The 16254-nt window shown below is 38.8% G+C and overlaps 1 protein-coding gene across 1 annotated transcript in view; it reads right to left on the reverse strand.

Annotated features, from left to right (window-relative positions):
* Positions 1–3018: 3018 nt before the first annotated feature.
* LOC102875694 (3-hydroxybutyrate dehydrogenase type 2-like) overlaps positions 3019–16254 on the reverse strand; it is a 42483-nt gene continuing 29247 nt past the window's right edge. The window contains exons 7-9 of the mRNA XM_006893096.1: positions 5016–5074; positions 4586–4678; positions 3019–3072 (exon numbers count right to left, since the gene is read on the reverse strand). Of these exons, the coding sequence (XP_006893158.1) occupies positions 3019–3072; positions 4586–4678; positions 5016–5074 (206 nt within the window). The remainder of the gene's footprint in view (positions 3073–4585; positions 4679–5015; positions 5075–16254) is intronic.

Below are 16254 nucleotides of genomic sequence, written 5' to 3' on the forward strand. Positions count from 1 at the left end.
TTGATTAATCAATTATAATGTCTAATCAGCTTATTGTGGGAAGACTTTCCCTTCAGACAAATCATCTATTTATTAAATTTTACTCCCATCTCCCTTCATTCCCATTCCTGTATACCTCTAAAGTGCATACTTCTTTTATTTGTAGTCTTATACTATAATGGCCTTTTGTTACTACTTATTTCACTCAATATGTTCTAAATTAAACCTTGTTGTGTAGCATTTCATGGGTTCTTGGTCATTTTTCCTCACTCAAAAGAACTCATTTGGCTTCGGGTGGAACTGTTTGAGCTGATCCACAGCAGGTGTTGTGAGGCATATGTAAATAGCATAGGAAGAGGAGTCTGTCCATTTTTCTCCTGCACAGTCACTGGTGGAACTGCCTTTGGGTTACCAGTGTGACTCTTTAAGGACTATACTACCAGAGCTCACTTTTTACTGCTGCATAATACTCCACTGTGTGAATGCCCCATAGTTTTTTAGCCATTCGTCCTTTCATGGACACTTGGGTTCTTTCCAACTCTGTTTTATTGTAAATGATGCTCTGATAAATAGGGCTATGTATAAAGAATTAGTATTTTTATTTACAATATACCAAAAGAAGTCCAAATCATTTAGTGCAATGCATAATTTAAAAAACTAGATAACTAAAGACCAGAAGTTGGCTAATTTGGCTTATGTCCAAATGCAAGCTATCCTTGATCTTGATGAGAACACTAAAGTAAATTTTAACTCCATGCACTCTTCTGAAATTTTTAACTATACTTTGCTGTGAAGTTTAAATCACCATCAATTGCAGAGTAAAATTTCATTGTTTCTTCATTTTTCATTTCCATGTAGTTTTTTGATCCCTTTAATTCACTCCCTATGGCATAGTGTATTACTTGCTGTACTGCTAAAAAATAAATGGTTAATGGTTCAAATCTACCAATCACTGTAAGAAAAAGATAGGCAATTTTCTTGGCTAAGATTTATAAAAGCTTCGGAAACCTGGTGGTCAAAAGAAGTGGAATAAACTTGACAGTAATGAGTTAAAAATATTGATTAATGTTCTAAAAGAAAACACTAAGAAGAATAGCTTTTCATTTATTGAGTATATGGGCATCTTAGATGGTCCTTCGAGATGGAAAAAAAAAAATCCAAAACAAAACGTAAAATAATAAAACTAAGAAAAGAGAAAATATTTCTTCCTAGCAGTCTATTACAGAAAGATCTTTCCTGAATTTACTTAGGCATTTTCTGAAAATTTTTACTTTAAATGTGTAATTATAAAAATGTTTCTTTCTTGATATATAATTTTTATTTATTTATTCAGACTATTTGCAAACACTTTTTCTATTATTATAAGATTTGGTGAAGAGATCTATATCTAATCATAAAGCAGCTCTCAAACTGAGAATGCTGCTAGTTAAGTATGTATTTGTTAGACCCATTCAAACAACATTATTTTATTCTATAGGAATTGTTTCATTAGATTAAGAATATGGTACTTAATTATGTTGTTGTAATGTTTTCTCAAGTGACCTGCGACTCATAGTGACCCTATGGTACATTAGCTCTGAAACCTGCCCTATCTTGAGCCAATCTCATCGTCTCTGACAGACCTAATTCCATTTCTACAGTCACTGAGTTAATCTATCATATCCTGGGTCTTCCTTTCCTTTGCTGATCCTCTGCCTTTCAAGCATGCTCTCCAAGGACTAGTCCCTCCTGGCCACGTGCCCAAAGTATGTGAGGTGGAGCCTCAACATCCTTGCCTCTAGGGAACAGCCTGGTTTCACCTTCTCCAGGACAGACCTGTTTGTTCTCCTTGGCAGTCCATAGTATGTTCAACATGCTTCTCCAGTATCACAATTCAAAGGCATCAATCCTTCTTCTATCATCCTTACTTATTGTCCAGCTCTCAGCAGTACAGCAAGTAACTGCAAAGACCATGGCCTGGGTCAGGCACATATTAGTTTCCAGACTGACATCGTCACTCTTCAGTACTCTAGAGAGGTCCCCAGCAGCAGATTTTCCCACTGCAATTCATCTTTTGATTTCCTGACTGCTGGTGCCAAAAATGTTGATTGTGGAATCAAGCAAGCTGAAGTTATCAACAATCTCAGTCTCTTCTATGTCCATCATGAAGCTGCTAATTGGCCCAGTGGTGAGAATCTTTGTTTTCTTGTTGTTGAACTTCAATCCATAATGAAGACTAAAGAAGGTCCTTGACCTTCTGCAGCAAACGCCTCATGTCCTCTTCAGTTTCAGCAAGCAAGGTTGTGTCATCTGCATGACACAGGTTACTGATGAGTCCTCCTTCAGTCCCGATGCCACATGCCTTCTCATAAGTTATAATATTTATCATTAAGTATACTTGATTACTTCTTTTACATAATAAATCAACAATAATTTCTAAATCTAAACTCCAATTACTGTACTCCAATTACTGTAAGTTATTTAAGACAAACCTTTGGTATTCACCTATGATTATATATAATGTTTTAAATTAGGCTCCATATATGGACCAACTACAGATTATACAAAATATTTCAATATAGGAAAACAGAAATAGAAATTCCTACCTTTTAAAAGTCCTTTTCCTTCAAATTCATACTTTAAATGTATTTGTTTATAAGCTGAGATTTGTTTTGAAAACTGTTCACTTGCAGTGAGTTCAGTATCTAATTTTAACTTCCTATAGTGTTTTGGAGTGATTGTTGTTGTTGACAACATGTTTCTAGAAACTCTCTGAACTTTGAGAAATGACAATAGTTATAGAAAGGCTACAGGCCTTTTGGTCATAGGGTCGCTATAAGCCATGCTTGACTTGACGACAATCAACAACTAAGGATTTTGTAGTGATTAGATGAATATATTTCAAGAATCAGACTCAGGGGAACAAAGATACCATTAAAAGGGCTTGTATTCATTGTTAAGCCATTCATGGAAAATATATAATTATTGAGTCTTCTTTGAATCCAGGCTCATAGTGTGTAGAAAGGGGCTGCTTTCCTTTTCTGCGAGGAGATCCTCCAATCACAAGCTCCAGCCTCCATCAATGATGACAGGGTTACCTGTTATATAGGCTGACTGAAGTGTAAAACACAAGGAGGAATCATTAGGTAGATTAACATAGGCCATGTTTCTTATGTATTTCTATTACAGGGATACCTAAACAATTTACTCTCCTTTTAATACATCACATTACTTAACAAATATAGTATGGGTAAGTCTGATTTAAAGTTCTCATGTTTAGAGCTGCTAAGTGTTCTTGTGATCTGGAACAAGCTAGAGGGCCTCTTCTGGGATCTAAGCCCATGTTATATTCTAAGCAAGAATGTTTGGTCTCAAGAATCAAAAATTAAAAATGTGCAACAATGAATGAATAAAAATCCAACTTTTCTGTAGACTTTCATTTAAATAATAATTAAAATTTTTTTAAAGTATCAGAAATTAAGAAATAGTGATTTATAGCTAGTCTAATTTATACCTATAGTGAGGATAAACTATAGGCTTAAAATAGCACATTTTCATTTTGAAACTCAAAACTAGATGAATTTTATGCCACTAATAAATTTTCATCATATATCAGTCCTAAACTGGTCATCGCAATTACTAAACAGAATTTTTAAAAAAGATCTATCTTTAGGTGATCAATCTATGTAGAGAATCCTAAGAGTGGAAGTAAACTAAATGTCTGTTTCCATTTAAATGTGTCATAATAATTGGTTAGGCTATGAAAATTAGTCTGTTTTAGGTCCAAACATACAATCCTCAATGATTATAAGAATGATTACTATTATTTCCCCTAAAACTAAATCTGAAATCTTTAAATCATAGAAGCTTAAAAATCCCTTAATTTCAGCACAGATAATACAGATTTAACTTTGTGCCCTTTGTTTTAAATTCATCTAAAGCCAGCAACAATGGGAGAAACAGCAAAAAAGAGCATTACGGGTTCAGATTATTAAAAGTTCAATATACAAAAACTAAGCATATAACATAGAAAACCCAAAGGATTATTAGTCACATCACTAAAAAAGGAAATCCCTAATCCCTAATCCTTTCAAATGATTTTAAGGGGGAAATTCTCTATGATCTATATGGGCATGCTCGGGCATCTTTAAGAAGGCCAAAGGTCCATTTCTTGCATATTTCAAGCTGAACATTTGCAAATATTTTATAACTTTAGCTTTGGCTTAACAAGGGTAACTTTGCTTATGAGAAGTAGCCAAAGACTGGATGAGCTCAACAAAATACAAATGAGCTCTTCTGAAGATATGAAGACAGAGAAATTACAAAATCCACTATTCCTGCTTCATTAATAATTTGTCCAGCAATTTTCACAACTATTTAGTGTTGTTGTTTTATAGTTCTGAGAAGTCATAATTGCTTTGTCACTAAAAGAACTCCACTCTGTCACACTCACCAGCCACCTCGTATGCACCAAGTCACTGTAGAGAGGAGCTAATGATGGGTGGCTCACCTCTTTTCTCCCACCTACTCCCTTTCCTTCTTTCTTTCCATACATTACAGATGACTGGGCAAACTGTGACCAAATGTGATTCAGAATAATGAACTACCTGGGAAGAATAGTACTTACTTCATCTGAAGCCAGATAAACACAGAGTTGGGCTACTTCTTCTGCAGTTGCAAATCTGCCTGTTTTCTGTCTCTTTAGAAAATCGCTCAGTGCCTGTGAGAAGAGACCATGGCAGACGTTAGTGGTGTAAGCTGAGGTACAGGCTCAGCTGCAACTCTTTCAGGGTGCTTAAGGCAGGCAGAAACTACAGACGTACCATTAGATTGCTACCTTGATTAATCATGCATGATACACAAGAATAGCAGTAATTAGCAATCAACCAGGTTTATTGTGACCCATTCACCCACACTATTCAAGTGATTTGTGTTAGAAACATACAGACACTGTGAAAGATAGAAGTAGGCATTACAGAAAGAAAAATATAAATAAAAATAAAATATAGGCATAGTTTAAGCAAAGGGTTTAAATACATTTAAAATGGCAGACATACCTCTTCAGGGTTTGGTCTGGCTTGTATTCTCTCTTGCAGAGATGGAGTGTCCACAGTTCCTAAATCAAGGAGGGGGGCATTCAGTATATTTAAACTGAAAAAGACATTGATAATGAAACTTTCAACTTCATTTACATATGCTGTAACAGGGAGTGAAATTTTTCTCCATGATTTAGAATGATGATGTTACTTTTCCTTCTGTCATCCTTTATTTAATTGGCTTAAAACCCAGTACACTGTCATGAAGTCAGTTTTGACTCAAGGCAACACTCCATCAAGATTTCAGGGCTGTAAACCATTATGGCAGCAGACTGCCCATCTTTCTACCATGAAGTGGCTGGAGGAATTAAACAGTTGGCTTTTTGGTTAGCAGCCTAACATGTTAACACATCAATCAGCAGGACTTCTTTAGACTTGTCATTTATTTAACAGTTCTGTGATTTTTCAAAACAAACTCATCCTTTTCTACATTGGACAGGGATTCTGGATGATTAAGCTTTCTCAAGGATGAATATTTAAATCATATTACATTTATATAATAGCTTGTGAATATTCATCACTTTTGCATATATTATCTTCTGTAACTCCCGGGGTTTCTAGGAAACTGTTTTGGTTTTTTATATCTCATGTAATCCTCATTACGTCTTTGTGATGCATATACATCACCTATCACTTCACTTGAATGAAGATGGAGACTGCCTCAGTGATCTTAAAGCATTCTTTATGATTTTATGAAACTTTATGTGAATGAAAGGTAGTGTGAGGCACAATGTGTATGGATTTTGTACGCACACCAATATAAAATAGAAATTTTAAAAAACAACAAAAAATTCTTTCCTGTTGGGTTAGGATCCTTAAGAAGAGTTTTATATCTACTACAATATTGAGTAATTCCAGGTGGTTCTGAATTTTCCCCACTGTCTTTGCCTAGTTTTGACAGAAAACAGACAGTACTAGAGGAATGTCTATCTGTGTTTCATTGACTATGTAAAGGCATCTGACTGTGTGGATCACAACAAATTGTGGCTAACCTTGAGGAAAATGGGAATCTCAGAACACTTGATTGTGCTCATGCGAAACCTATACTTGGGCCAGGAAGCAGTCCTCAGAACAGAGCAGGGAAACACTACATGGCACTACATGGTTCAAGATCAGGAAAGGTGTCAGGGATATGTCCTGTCTCTGTATCTTTTCAATCTATCTTCAGAACAGATCATTCAGGAAGTAGGGCTTTATGAGGAAAAATGTGGCATCAGAACTGATCGAAGACTCATCAAGAACTTACATTATGGAGGTGACATAACCTTGCTTGCTGAAACTGAATAGGGTCTAACGCACTTGCTGCAGGTGGTCAAGGACTATAATCTTCAATGTGGATTAAAGCTCAACATCAAGAAGACAAAGATTTTTACCACTGGGACAATTGGCAGCACCATGATAGATGGAGAAGAGATTGAGGTTGTTAACAATTACACCTTGCTCAGCTTCACAGCCAACACTTTTAGCACCAGCAGTCAGGAAATCAAAAGATGAATTAGATTGGGAAAATCTGTCAGGGACTTCTGAAAAGCAATGATATCAGTCTAGAGACCAAGGTGCACCTAATCCAGGCCATGGTCTTTGCTATTACTTGCTATGCACCAGAGAGCTGGACAATGACTAAGGATGACAGAAGAAGAATCAATGCCTTTGAGTTGTGGTACTGGAGAAGAATCTTGACTATACCAGGGACTGCCAAGAAAACAAATAGATCTGTCTTGGAGAGGGTGAAACCAAGTTTCTTCTTGGAGGCTAGGATTTTGAAGGTCTGTCTCACATACTTTGGGCACATGGCCAGGACATGGACAGTGCAGGAAAGGAGGATCTTGGATGAGATGGATTGATACAGTGACTGGGAAGATGGGGGTTGGTGTGTCAGAATTAGTGAGACTGGCTCAGGACAAGGCAGGATTCAGAGCTGATGTACATAGGATCACTATGGGTTGCAGGTGACTCTATGGCACATAACAACAATAACAACATCTCATTAAAAAGTTGTTGTTGTTATGTGCCGTCAAGTCACCTGAGACTCATAGCAACCCTATGTACAACAGCCCTAAACCCTGCTCTATCCTGTGTCAATCTCACTGTCTCCAACACACCCACCTGGATTACCCCAGTCATTGAATCAATCACCTCATAGAGGATCTTCCTCTCCTGCGCTGTCCTTCCACCCTCCCAAGCATGACGTCCTTCTCCAAGGACTCATCTCTCCTTGCAAAATGTCCAAAGTATGTCACACAAAGCTTCAGAATCCTTACCTCCAAGGAGCAGCCTGGTTTATCCCTCTCCAGGTTGAACCTGTTCATTTTCTTAGCAGTCCATAGTACCCTCAATATTCTTCTCCAGCACCACATCTCAAAGGCATCAATTCTCTTTCTATCCTCCCTAGTCATTGTCCAGCTTTCTGATGCAAGTGACTGCAAAGACCATGGGCTGTATCAGGGGCACCTTAGTCTGAAGAGTGACACCATTGCTCTTCAGTACTTTGAAGAGGGCCCTATCAGCAGACTTTCCCATCGCAATACATCTTTTAATTCTCTGGCTGCTGGTGCCAAGAGTGTTGACTGTGGAGCCAAGCAAACTAAAGCTGTAAACAATCTCAATCAGTTCACCATACGTCCTGATGCTGTCAATTGGTCCAGAGGTGAGAATCTTTGTCTTCTTGATATTGAGCATCAATCCATACCGAAAAAAAGTAGAATTGACAATTATTTTACTTTAAGGAGCCTCATTATCAGAAAAGAGAATGCAACTCATCCTTCAGGATGCCAGATAGACAAGGAGGGCCCACAGAAGAAGTAGGCATCACAGCCACAGAGGAGAGCCAGACACTTGACATAAGATGGGACTTTGGGACTGCTACACCATTGGAACCAGAGCTAAGAACTTTGTAATACTGGCCTAAAGCTGTGAAGCTCAAGACTGAGGTGCCTGTGAGTCCATTTAAGAAGCTGTCCTTAATGTACTCCTCTACCAAATTGGATTATAACCTTTTGACTTTGTCCCCCCTCAAATATAATCATTTTACATAAAAAAAGGAAAGTAAGAACATAAAGATTTTTAAATCCTACTTTGTTCACATTCCTCTAGAGCAAGTTCCCTGGTTGTGGTTACTCAAGAACTTGCTGCAAATGAAAAGTAAATGGAAGTAAAGTATACTTTACTGCTGGCAGATAAACATCTGATTGAACACAACTGTGGCAGGAAGATAACTTGATTTGAAAGAACTACATTTTATGGTTTTGATAAAAAAATTTAAAGTCATAAAATTTTCACAACAGACCTGTGAAAATTCTCAGAGAAGTTATTCCAACCACCTCATGGGGAGGACAACTCCTAGCAGAGGACAACAGTGAGAAGGAGAACCTCTTCTAGGAAGTAGCACCTTCCTCTCCATTTAGGTGAGAAAGTAACAAAATTTCTCAGTAATTTATCGCATGTGGTTGTGGTCCCCACACCCATTCTTTCACCTTTGAATGGTTTGCCTCCTCTTAAATATGCAGGTGATGATAAAACCATTTATGTGTGTGTGTGTGTGTGTGTGTGTGTGTGTGTGTGTGTGTGAGAGAGAGAGAGAGAGAGTTTATTATTTTTGAAAATATATAAAACAAAACATATGCCAATAATTTCTACTGTTTGATGCAGTGGTTCAATACTCAGCTGCCAATCAAATCCACTAGCAGCTCTATAAGAGAAAAGACATGGCAATCTACTCTAAACATTACTTCCTTGGAAGTCCTTTGGGGCAGTTCTATTTTTCCTATAGGGTTCCTATGAGTTAGAATCAACTCAGTACCAAACATCAACAGTAGCAAAAATACAGTGACATTAATTACAATTTTCAAATCGTGCAGCCATTCTCACCCTCCTGACAAAATCTTTCTATGACCAGAAGTACTTATACTCCTTTCTCTAAATCTTTAAGAAAAATAGATGCTGCAGGAAAAGGTTTCCTGTTTTTGTTTACCTATAATTAGTATCATTCAAGATGTAATACTCAAAAAACAAACAAACAAACAACAACAAAGCTACCCAGGATTATATAAAAATGACATTATTTAAAAGAATTAGGAACTTAAAATTAGTTCAAGTTTCCCATTAGTCATTTTCTTTTTCCTTCTAACTTTATCAGATGCTGCTCAGTCAGTTCTGGACAGAGCAATCCTACAGGACAGAGTAGAACTGCTGCAGAGGATTCCCAAAGCTGTAAATCTTTATGGAAGCAGATAGATTGCTACAACTTTTTCCCACATAGCAAGCTGGTGGTCTGAATCAACAAGCTTATAGTTAGCACCCAATCTCTTCAGCCAGTCTGCTACCAGACTTCCTTTCTTCTAACTTTAATATACTGATTTTGGAGGCGGGGGGAATATCCCATTTACAGAGGGGGTTTTTGTATTGCTCTTAGTCATTTCTAAGCCAATGGACTATTTCTAGAAAACTTTTGCGAAGTTTTTGAAACAAACCTCTACATTTTTAATAAAGTTTTAAATATTCTCTAAGGTTTTTTATAACATTCTTAGAACTTCGGGAACTCTACAATTCCCTTTCTTCCTCCAAACATTTTAAGGGCTTTAAACAACCACTGAAGAAAAAGTCATTGAGGATTTCTACCAACTTCTGTAGTCTGAAATTGATAAAATATTTAATAAAATGCATTAATAACTGGTGATTGGAATGCAAAACTTGGGGAAAAAGAAAAAGGATTGGTATTCACATACTATGGTCTTTAGAATAGAAATGAGGCCAGAGACTACATGATATAATTTTGTACTCCCAATTCTTTAAAATTTCAAGGCTTTTTTTTTAAAGAAACATGAATGGTAACTACAGTGTCAGCCTAAACGTTGGCTTTTTAAAAACTCATTAAAGTCAGCCCCCTCTGGTCTCCAGCTGACATGCGGTCTTGCAAATCAGCATGCTCTTGCAAATTATCAACAGCTGTGGGACAAGGAGAAAGAGTGCTTCCCATATTGGGCAACAAGATTTGAAGTTAGCAAGACTTGTAGCAGCAAGACTTGAGGAAGACTAGAGCAAGACCCTGGGGAGAGTGAGACCCTGATGATTGTGGTGGAGAGACTGTGGCATTGCTGTGAAGAAACTGCGGCAAGGTGTGACCTGAAGCTTCTTGCATTTGTGCTGGCCACAGAAAAAGGTTTTTGCTGTTCTTACTGGATGCTTGAAGGAGAAGCTGACTCTGAGGTAAACCTTACTCAATGATTTCAATTTAACTGCTGAACTGAAACCAAAGCCTGGACTAATTGAGGAATTATGCCTTGAAAATGTTGGGCTAAACCTGGACTTGTATTGTGAGACAGTTTTTGCCTCCCTCACCCTTCAACTCATTTTCCTAATAAACCCCATTCTTAATACCACAGCTGTGAATCTGAGAGCCAACAACAAATAAGCAGACTTCCTGCTGTTGGTGTGGCTCTAGAGGCACCATCAGGCTTGGCTACAGGCTCTTTATCTGCTATCTGTTCTGGGATGATGCTATTCTTAGGTCTTTCTGGCCCTTTCAGAGAAATGCTCATGGCCTTGTGCCTCCCTGTCCTGTTTTCCCCTCTTTAGACAGTAACTATATACATGTACTCCATCTAATAGAATACACAGGAAATAAATGGGCTATATTTGCAAAAAGAGATTATCAGCAGTCACAGTCCATGGGCTAACTGTGGAACAAATCATAAATTGCTCATTTGCAAGTTGAAACAAATGAAAACAAGTGTAAGAAAGTAAAAATACAATCTTGAGTGTATCCCACCTGAATTTAGAAACCATTTCAAGAACAGATTTGATACACTATACATTAATGACTGAAGACCAGATGAGCTGTGGGATGATATGAAGCATATATCATACAAGAAGAGAGCAAAATACCACTAAAAATACAGGAAAAAATATAAAAATGAATGTCAGAGGAGACTCTAAAACTTGCTCTTGAACTTTACAACACTAAAGCAAAAAGAAGGAATGATGAAATAAGAGTTGAATACAAAATTTCAAAGGGCGTCTCAAGAAAACAAAGTATGTGCAAAGCAAAATGTACAATGCCTTGGTGTTAGAAAACCAAAAGGTAAGAACATGGTCAGTGGTTTGCAAGCTTAAGGAACTTAAGAATAAATTAAATCCTTGAGTTGTAATACTGGAAGATTCTATGGACAATATCTTGAAATGATGTAAGAAGCACACAAGAAGGAAGGACTATATGGTCACTGTATCAAAAAGAACTGATAAAAGAAGATAAAAAGGGAAAAAAAAGAACTGGTTCAAATGGAATCAAGTTTGTTATTGTTAGGTACCATTGAGTCAACTATAGTCATAGCAACTGTACAAACAGGAGACCTGAACCTTGCTCTATCCTGCGCCATCCTCATGACCTCTTATATGTAACATATGATCAAGAACCAATGGTACTGACAGAATATTTTCAAGCTGTACTAAAAGCACTGGCTCCAGAAATTTATGGAATGCTTCCTGAGGTGTTTCAAAAAAAGATGCAGCCATTGACATGCTTTCTCATCTATGTCATAAAATTTTAAAGACAGTTATAGGGCCAACTGTCTGGAAGAGATCCTTTCCAAAAAAAGCTTATCTCATCCAACGCAGAAATAATACCCAATATTATCTCCCACAAGTTAAGATCTTGATGAAAATTATTCAATGTGGGTGGATAGGACTATGTGAATGGGACATGTTGGCTTATTCACCAGGGGATTGGCTATCTATCATTCCACAAGGGGATTGACCAGTCTCAATAATTTACAAGAGGATTGGCTATTCTCGCCAATAAATTAAAGAGCTCTAGCTGCAGAGATAGAAGATCTTCCCACACCAGAAGAGAGAATTCTTCCCCCAGCCAGAGAAGAGAGAGATGGATTGACACAGTAACTGCAGCAGTGGCCTGGAACGTATCAGAGATTGTGAGGATGACACAGGATAAGATGGAATTCAGATTTGTTTTTCATAGGGTCATTATGAGTCATACTCGACAGCACCTAACAACAACAGTAAGACTGTACTACCAGAGCTTCCTTATCTTATATATATTAAAACCCTCAAACTCATTGTCAGAACTAACTCACAGCTGAATCTTTCAGTTTCGTTTTGGAGGCTATAAATTGTATGGGAGGAGATGTCCCTCTTTCACTTGAGTGGCTGGGGGATTCTAATCTCCTGCCTTTGAATTGGCAGTACAACTCCTTACTCACTAAGCTACCAGAGCTGCCTATATTGTTGTTGTTAGGTGCCATTAAGTCGAGTACAACTCATAGTGACCCTATAAACAACAAATTTGAACCTTGTCCTATCCTGTACCATCCTCATACATTCTTATACATTCAGTGTTAAGGTCAGTGTGTCAAACTATCTGATGGAGAGTCTTCTTGTTTCCCTCTGTCCTTCCCCCTTTCCAAGCATGATGTCCCTCTCAAAGGACTACCCTCTCCTAGCAACATGCCCAAAGTATATGAGACAATATTTTATAATCTTTACTTCCAAGGATCCCTCTGGCTGCACCGTCTCCAAATTATATCTGTTTTGTCACTTGGTAGCCCTAAGAATATCCAGTACTCTTCTCCAGCATAAGTTTAAAGGCACAAGTTCTTCTGTCAACCTTATTCATGGTCCAGCTCTCAGATACATAGTAAGTTACTGAAAAGACCCTAGCCTGAATCAAGCAAACCTTAGTCCTCAATAATTAGTCCACTGCTCCTCAATAATTTGCACAGGTCCCTGACTGCATACTTTTCCAGTGCTATGCATCTCTTGATCTCCTGACTACTCGTACCAAGTATATTAAATGTGGATCTAAGTATACTTAGCCCAGGAGGCAGTCATCAGAGCAGAGCAAGGAAACACTACGTGGTTCATAATTGGGAAGGGTATATGTGTTAAGGAAGTGTTCTATCTCCATATATTTTCAATCTATATGCAGAACAGATTATCCAGGAGGCTGGGCTCTATGAGGAGAAAGGTGACATCAGGATTGGAGGCAGACTCAACAATCTGCGTATGCAGGTGACACAATGCTGCTTGCTGAAACTGAGGAGGACCTGAAGTGCTTGCTGAAGAAGGTCAAGGACTGCAGCCTTCAATATGGATTGAAGTTCAACATCAAAGATTCTCACCACTGGGCTGATTGGCAGCATCATGATAGATGATGAAGAGATTGAGATTGTTGACAGCTTCAGTTTGCTTGGCTCTACAATCAACACTCCTGGGACCAGCAGCCAAGAAATTAAAAGGTGAATTGCATTGGGAAAGTCTGCTGTCAGCGTACTGCCAGTACTGCCAGTACTCTCCAATGTACTGAAGTGCAACGATGTCAGTCTGGAGACTAAGGTGCACTTGATACAGGCTGTGGTCTTTGCAATTATTTTCTATGCATCAGAGAGCTGGACAATGACAAGGGATGACAGAAGGAGAGTTGATGCCTTTGAGCTTTGGTCTTGGAGAAGGGTATTGAATATACCATGGACTGCTAGGAGAACAAACATGTTCATCCTGGAGAGGGTGAAGCCAGGCTGCTCTTTGGAGGCAAGGATTCTGAAGCCCCATTTGACATACTTTGGACATGTTGCAAGGAGGGATCAGTCCTTGAGACGGATGTCATGCTCTGGAGGGTGGAGGGACCGTGAAGGAGAGGAAGACCCTCAATGAGATGGATTGATTCACTCACTGGGGGAATGGGGATAGGCATGTCGGAGACAATAAGATTGTCAAGGGATAGAACAGGATTTAGGGCTGTTGTACATAGGGTCACTATGGGTCGCAGGCAACTTGACGGCACATAACAACAAAAAAATAGGGAGCTCTGCTTGCCAGTAGCCTCTTGATCTAGGTATAGGTCTCTCCCAAGCACAAGTATGTGTTCTAGGATTCCCATTGTTTTCAATGTTATCCATAATTTATTATGATCCACCCAGTCAAAAGTCTCTGCATATTCCATAAGGCACAAATAAACATTTTTCTGATAATTGCTTTCAGCCAGGATCCATCTGATGTAAGCCTCGGTGCCATGGCCTCTTCTAAAACCAGCTTGAACTTCTGGCAGTTGTGCCAACATAGCAGGGGAACACTACATGGCTTAACATTAAAAAAGGTGTGCATATAAAAGAAAATAAAGCCTAAATTTTTTTTTTTAAAAAGGTGTGCATTCAGGTACAGCAGTTCTGAAGCCTGCCCTGTCCTGAGCCAGTTTTACTAATTCTGTCTCACCCACCCCCATTGCCCCAGTTACTATATTTATCCATCTCATACGGGGTCTTCCTCTCCTGCACTGTCCCTCCACTTTTCCAAGCGTGATGTCCTTCTTCAATGACCAGTCTCCTGACCATGTACCCAAAGTATGTGAGACGGAACTTCAAAATTCTAGCCTCCAAGGAGAAACCTGGTTTCACACTCTCCAAGACCTATTTATTTTCTTGGCAGTCTATGGAATATTCAAGGATTTCTTCAGCACCACAACTCGAAAGCATCTATTCTTCTGTCATCCTTAGTCATTGTCCATCTCTCTGAAACATAACAAGTAATTGTGAAGACCATGTTCTGGATTAGGCACACCTTACTCTCTACATGGTATTTAATGGCTATTACCGGAAAATGCAGAGCAAGCCCACACTTTCATATTATCCTTTGTCACTGGGCTCTGCCGTGTCCATGGCACAGACTGACACATTGCGCTAGAATCTCCACATATTTGGTGTTAGAGAGTTGTGACTACACAGTCATCAGCATTATCCTAGACACCCTTGTTCTCCTCAGGTTTCCTTCTGTGACTACTGGCTTAGTAAGTCACGGCTAGAATGCCAGTTCTACAAGTTCCTTATTCCAGAGAGTTTGCTATCACATTTTCCAATCTTCTGAAAAGTCCAGCTACTAAAATAACCACATTTTCCGAAACATTTTGCCAGTTATCCCACTGGGTAATTCTTACCCAGAAGAGCTGCCTACCATAATGTCTGTGCAGATTGAAACCCATTTAGTTTTCTCTCCTCTATTGTCATTTTACCAAACTAATGTTACTTGTATTTATTTTTCCATTCTAAGAAAAAAAGATCTCTAAAATAGAAATTCGGTAGCTTGACGTGTATTTAACAGGGTTCCCTCTCGCTTTAAATAATACATCAGTGGTTTTTAACCTGAAAGGGATCATGATGGATTATAGGAAATCTTCTCTGGAATATAGTTCTCCCCATCCGCTCTCTTCCCTGATGCCACAGTATGTTCTTCAAGTTTTGCAATACCTCACAGTTAATTTTAAAATGCTACCTTTCCCACATCTCCCTAACCAACCAACCCAAAAAACAAATAAGAAAAACTCATTTTTGCAAAGTCATTTCTGAATTATGGCCATTCCATGTGTAACAGAACTGAGCCATAGAGATTTTTTTGCCTACAACATCTCAGAGGCAATTTCCAGGTCTTTCTTCTGCAGAACATAGCACAGTGTACCGCCACAAGGGATCTCCTCACAACTCCAGTTGAAGACCAATGAGATAAATCTTGATCTTGGATTGTTGCTGTTATTGTTAGGTGCTGTCAAGTTGATTAAGACTCATAGTGATCCTACACCCAACTAATCTGAACCTTGGATTTCTGTTGTTAGGTGCCATCGAGTTGAATACAGCACATAGTGACCCTGTGAGCAAGAGACCTGAACCCTATTCAATTTCTTTTCAGAGTTTCTGCTGGTCTGAGTGGTAACCAAAGCCCCAAAGTGTGGGTCACAGAAGCACCTCTTCTGCTCTAGTATGTCAAGAGTGGAACACCCACCCTGGGTGAGTCTCTGCTGATCTTAGAGGAGGCTTGGCTAGTCTGCCTAGCTAGAGAACGTGTCTTTGCTAGTCCAGGGGATGGGTACAGGCAGAGCATCCATTCAGAAATGGCTCGTGTAAAGAGTCACTGCTGATCTGACACATCTACATGGGGCAGTGGAGTGTGCTGTGTAAGGGTGAATGCATCCTTAGTAAGAGAGAATTCTTCTTGGGTTGTTGTTGTTATGTGCCATTGACGTGCTTGCAACTCATAGCGACCCTATGTTTAACAGCCCTAAACTCTGTTTTGTCCTGTGCCAATCTCATTGTCTCCGGCACACTCATCCCGATTACCCCAGTCACTGAATCAATCCATCTCCTAGAGGGCCTTCCTCTCCTGTGCCTGCCCTCCACCCTCCCAAGCATGATGTCCTTCTCGA

The sequence above is a fragment of the Elephantulus edwardii genome, unplaced genomic scaffold (assembly GCF_000299155.1).
Source record: "Elephantulus edwardii isolate Elephantulus edwardi_28Jun2011 unplaced genomic scaffold, EleEdw1.0 scaffold00122, whole genome shotgun sequence".
NCBI classification, from domain to species: domain Eukaryota; kingdom Metazoa; phylum Chordata; class Mammalia; order Macroscelidea; family Macroscelididae; genus Elephantulus; species Elephantulus edwardii.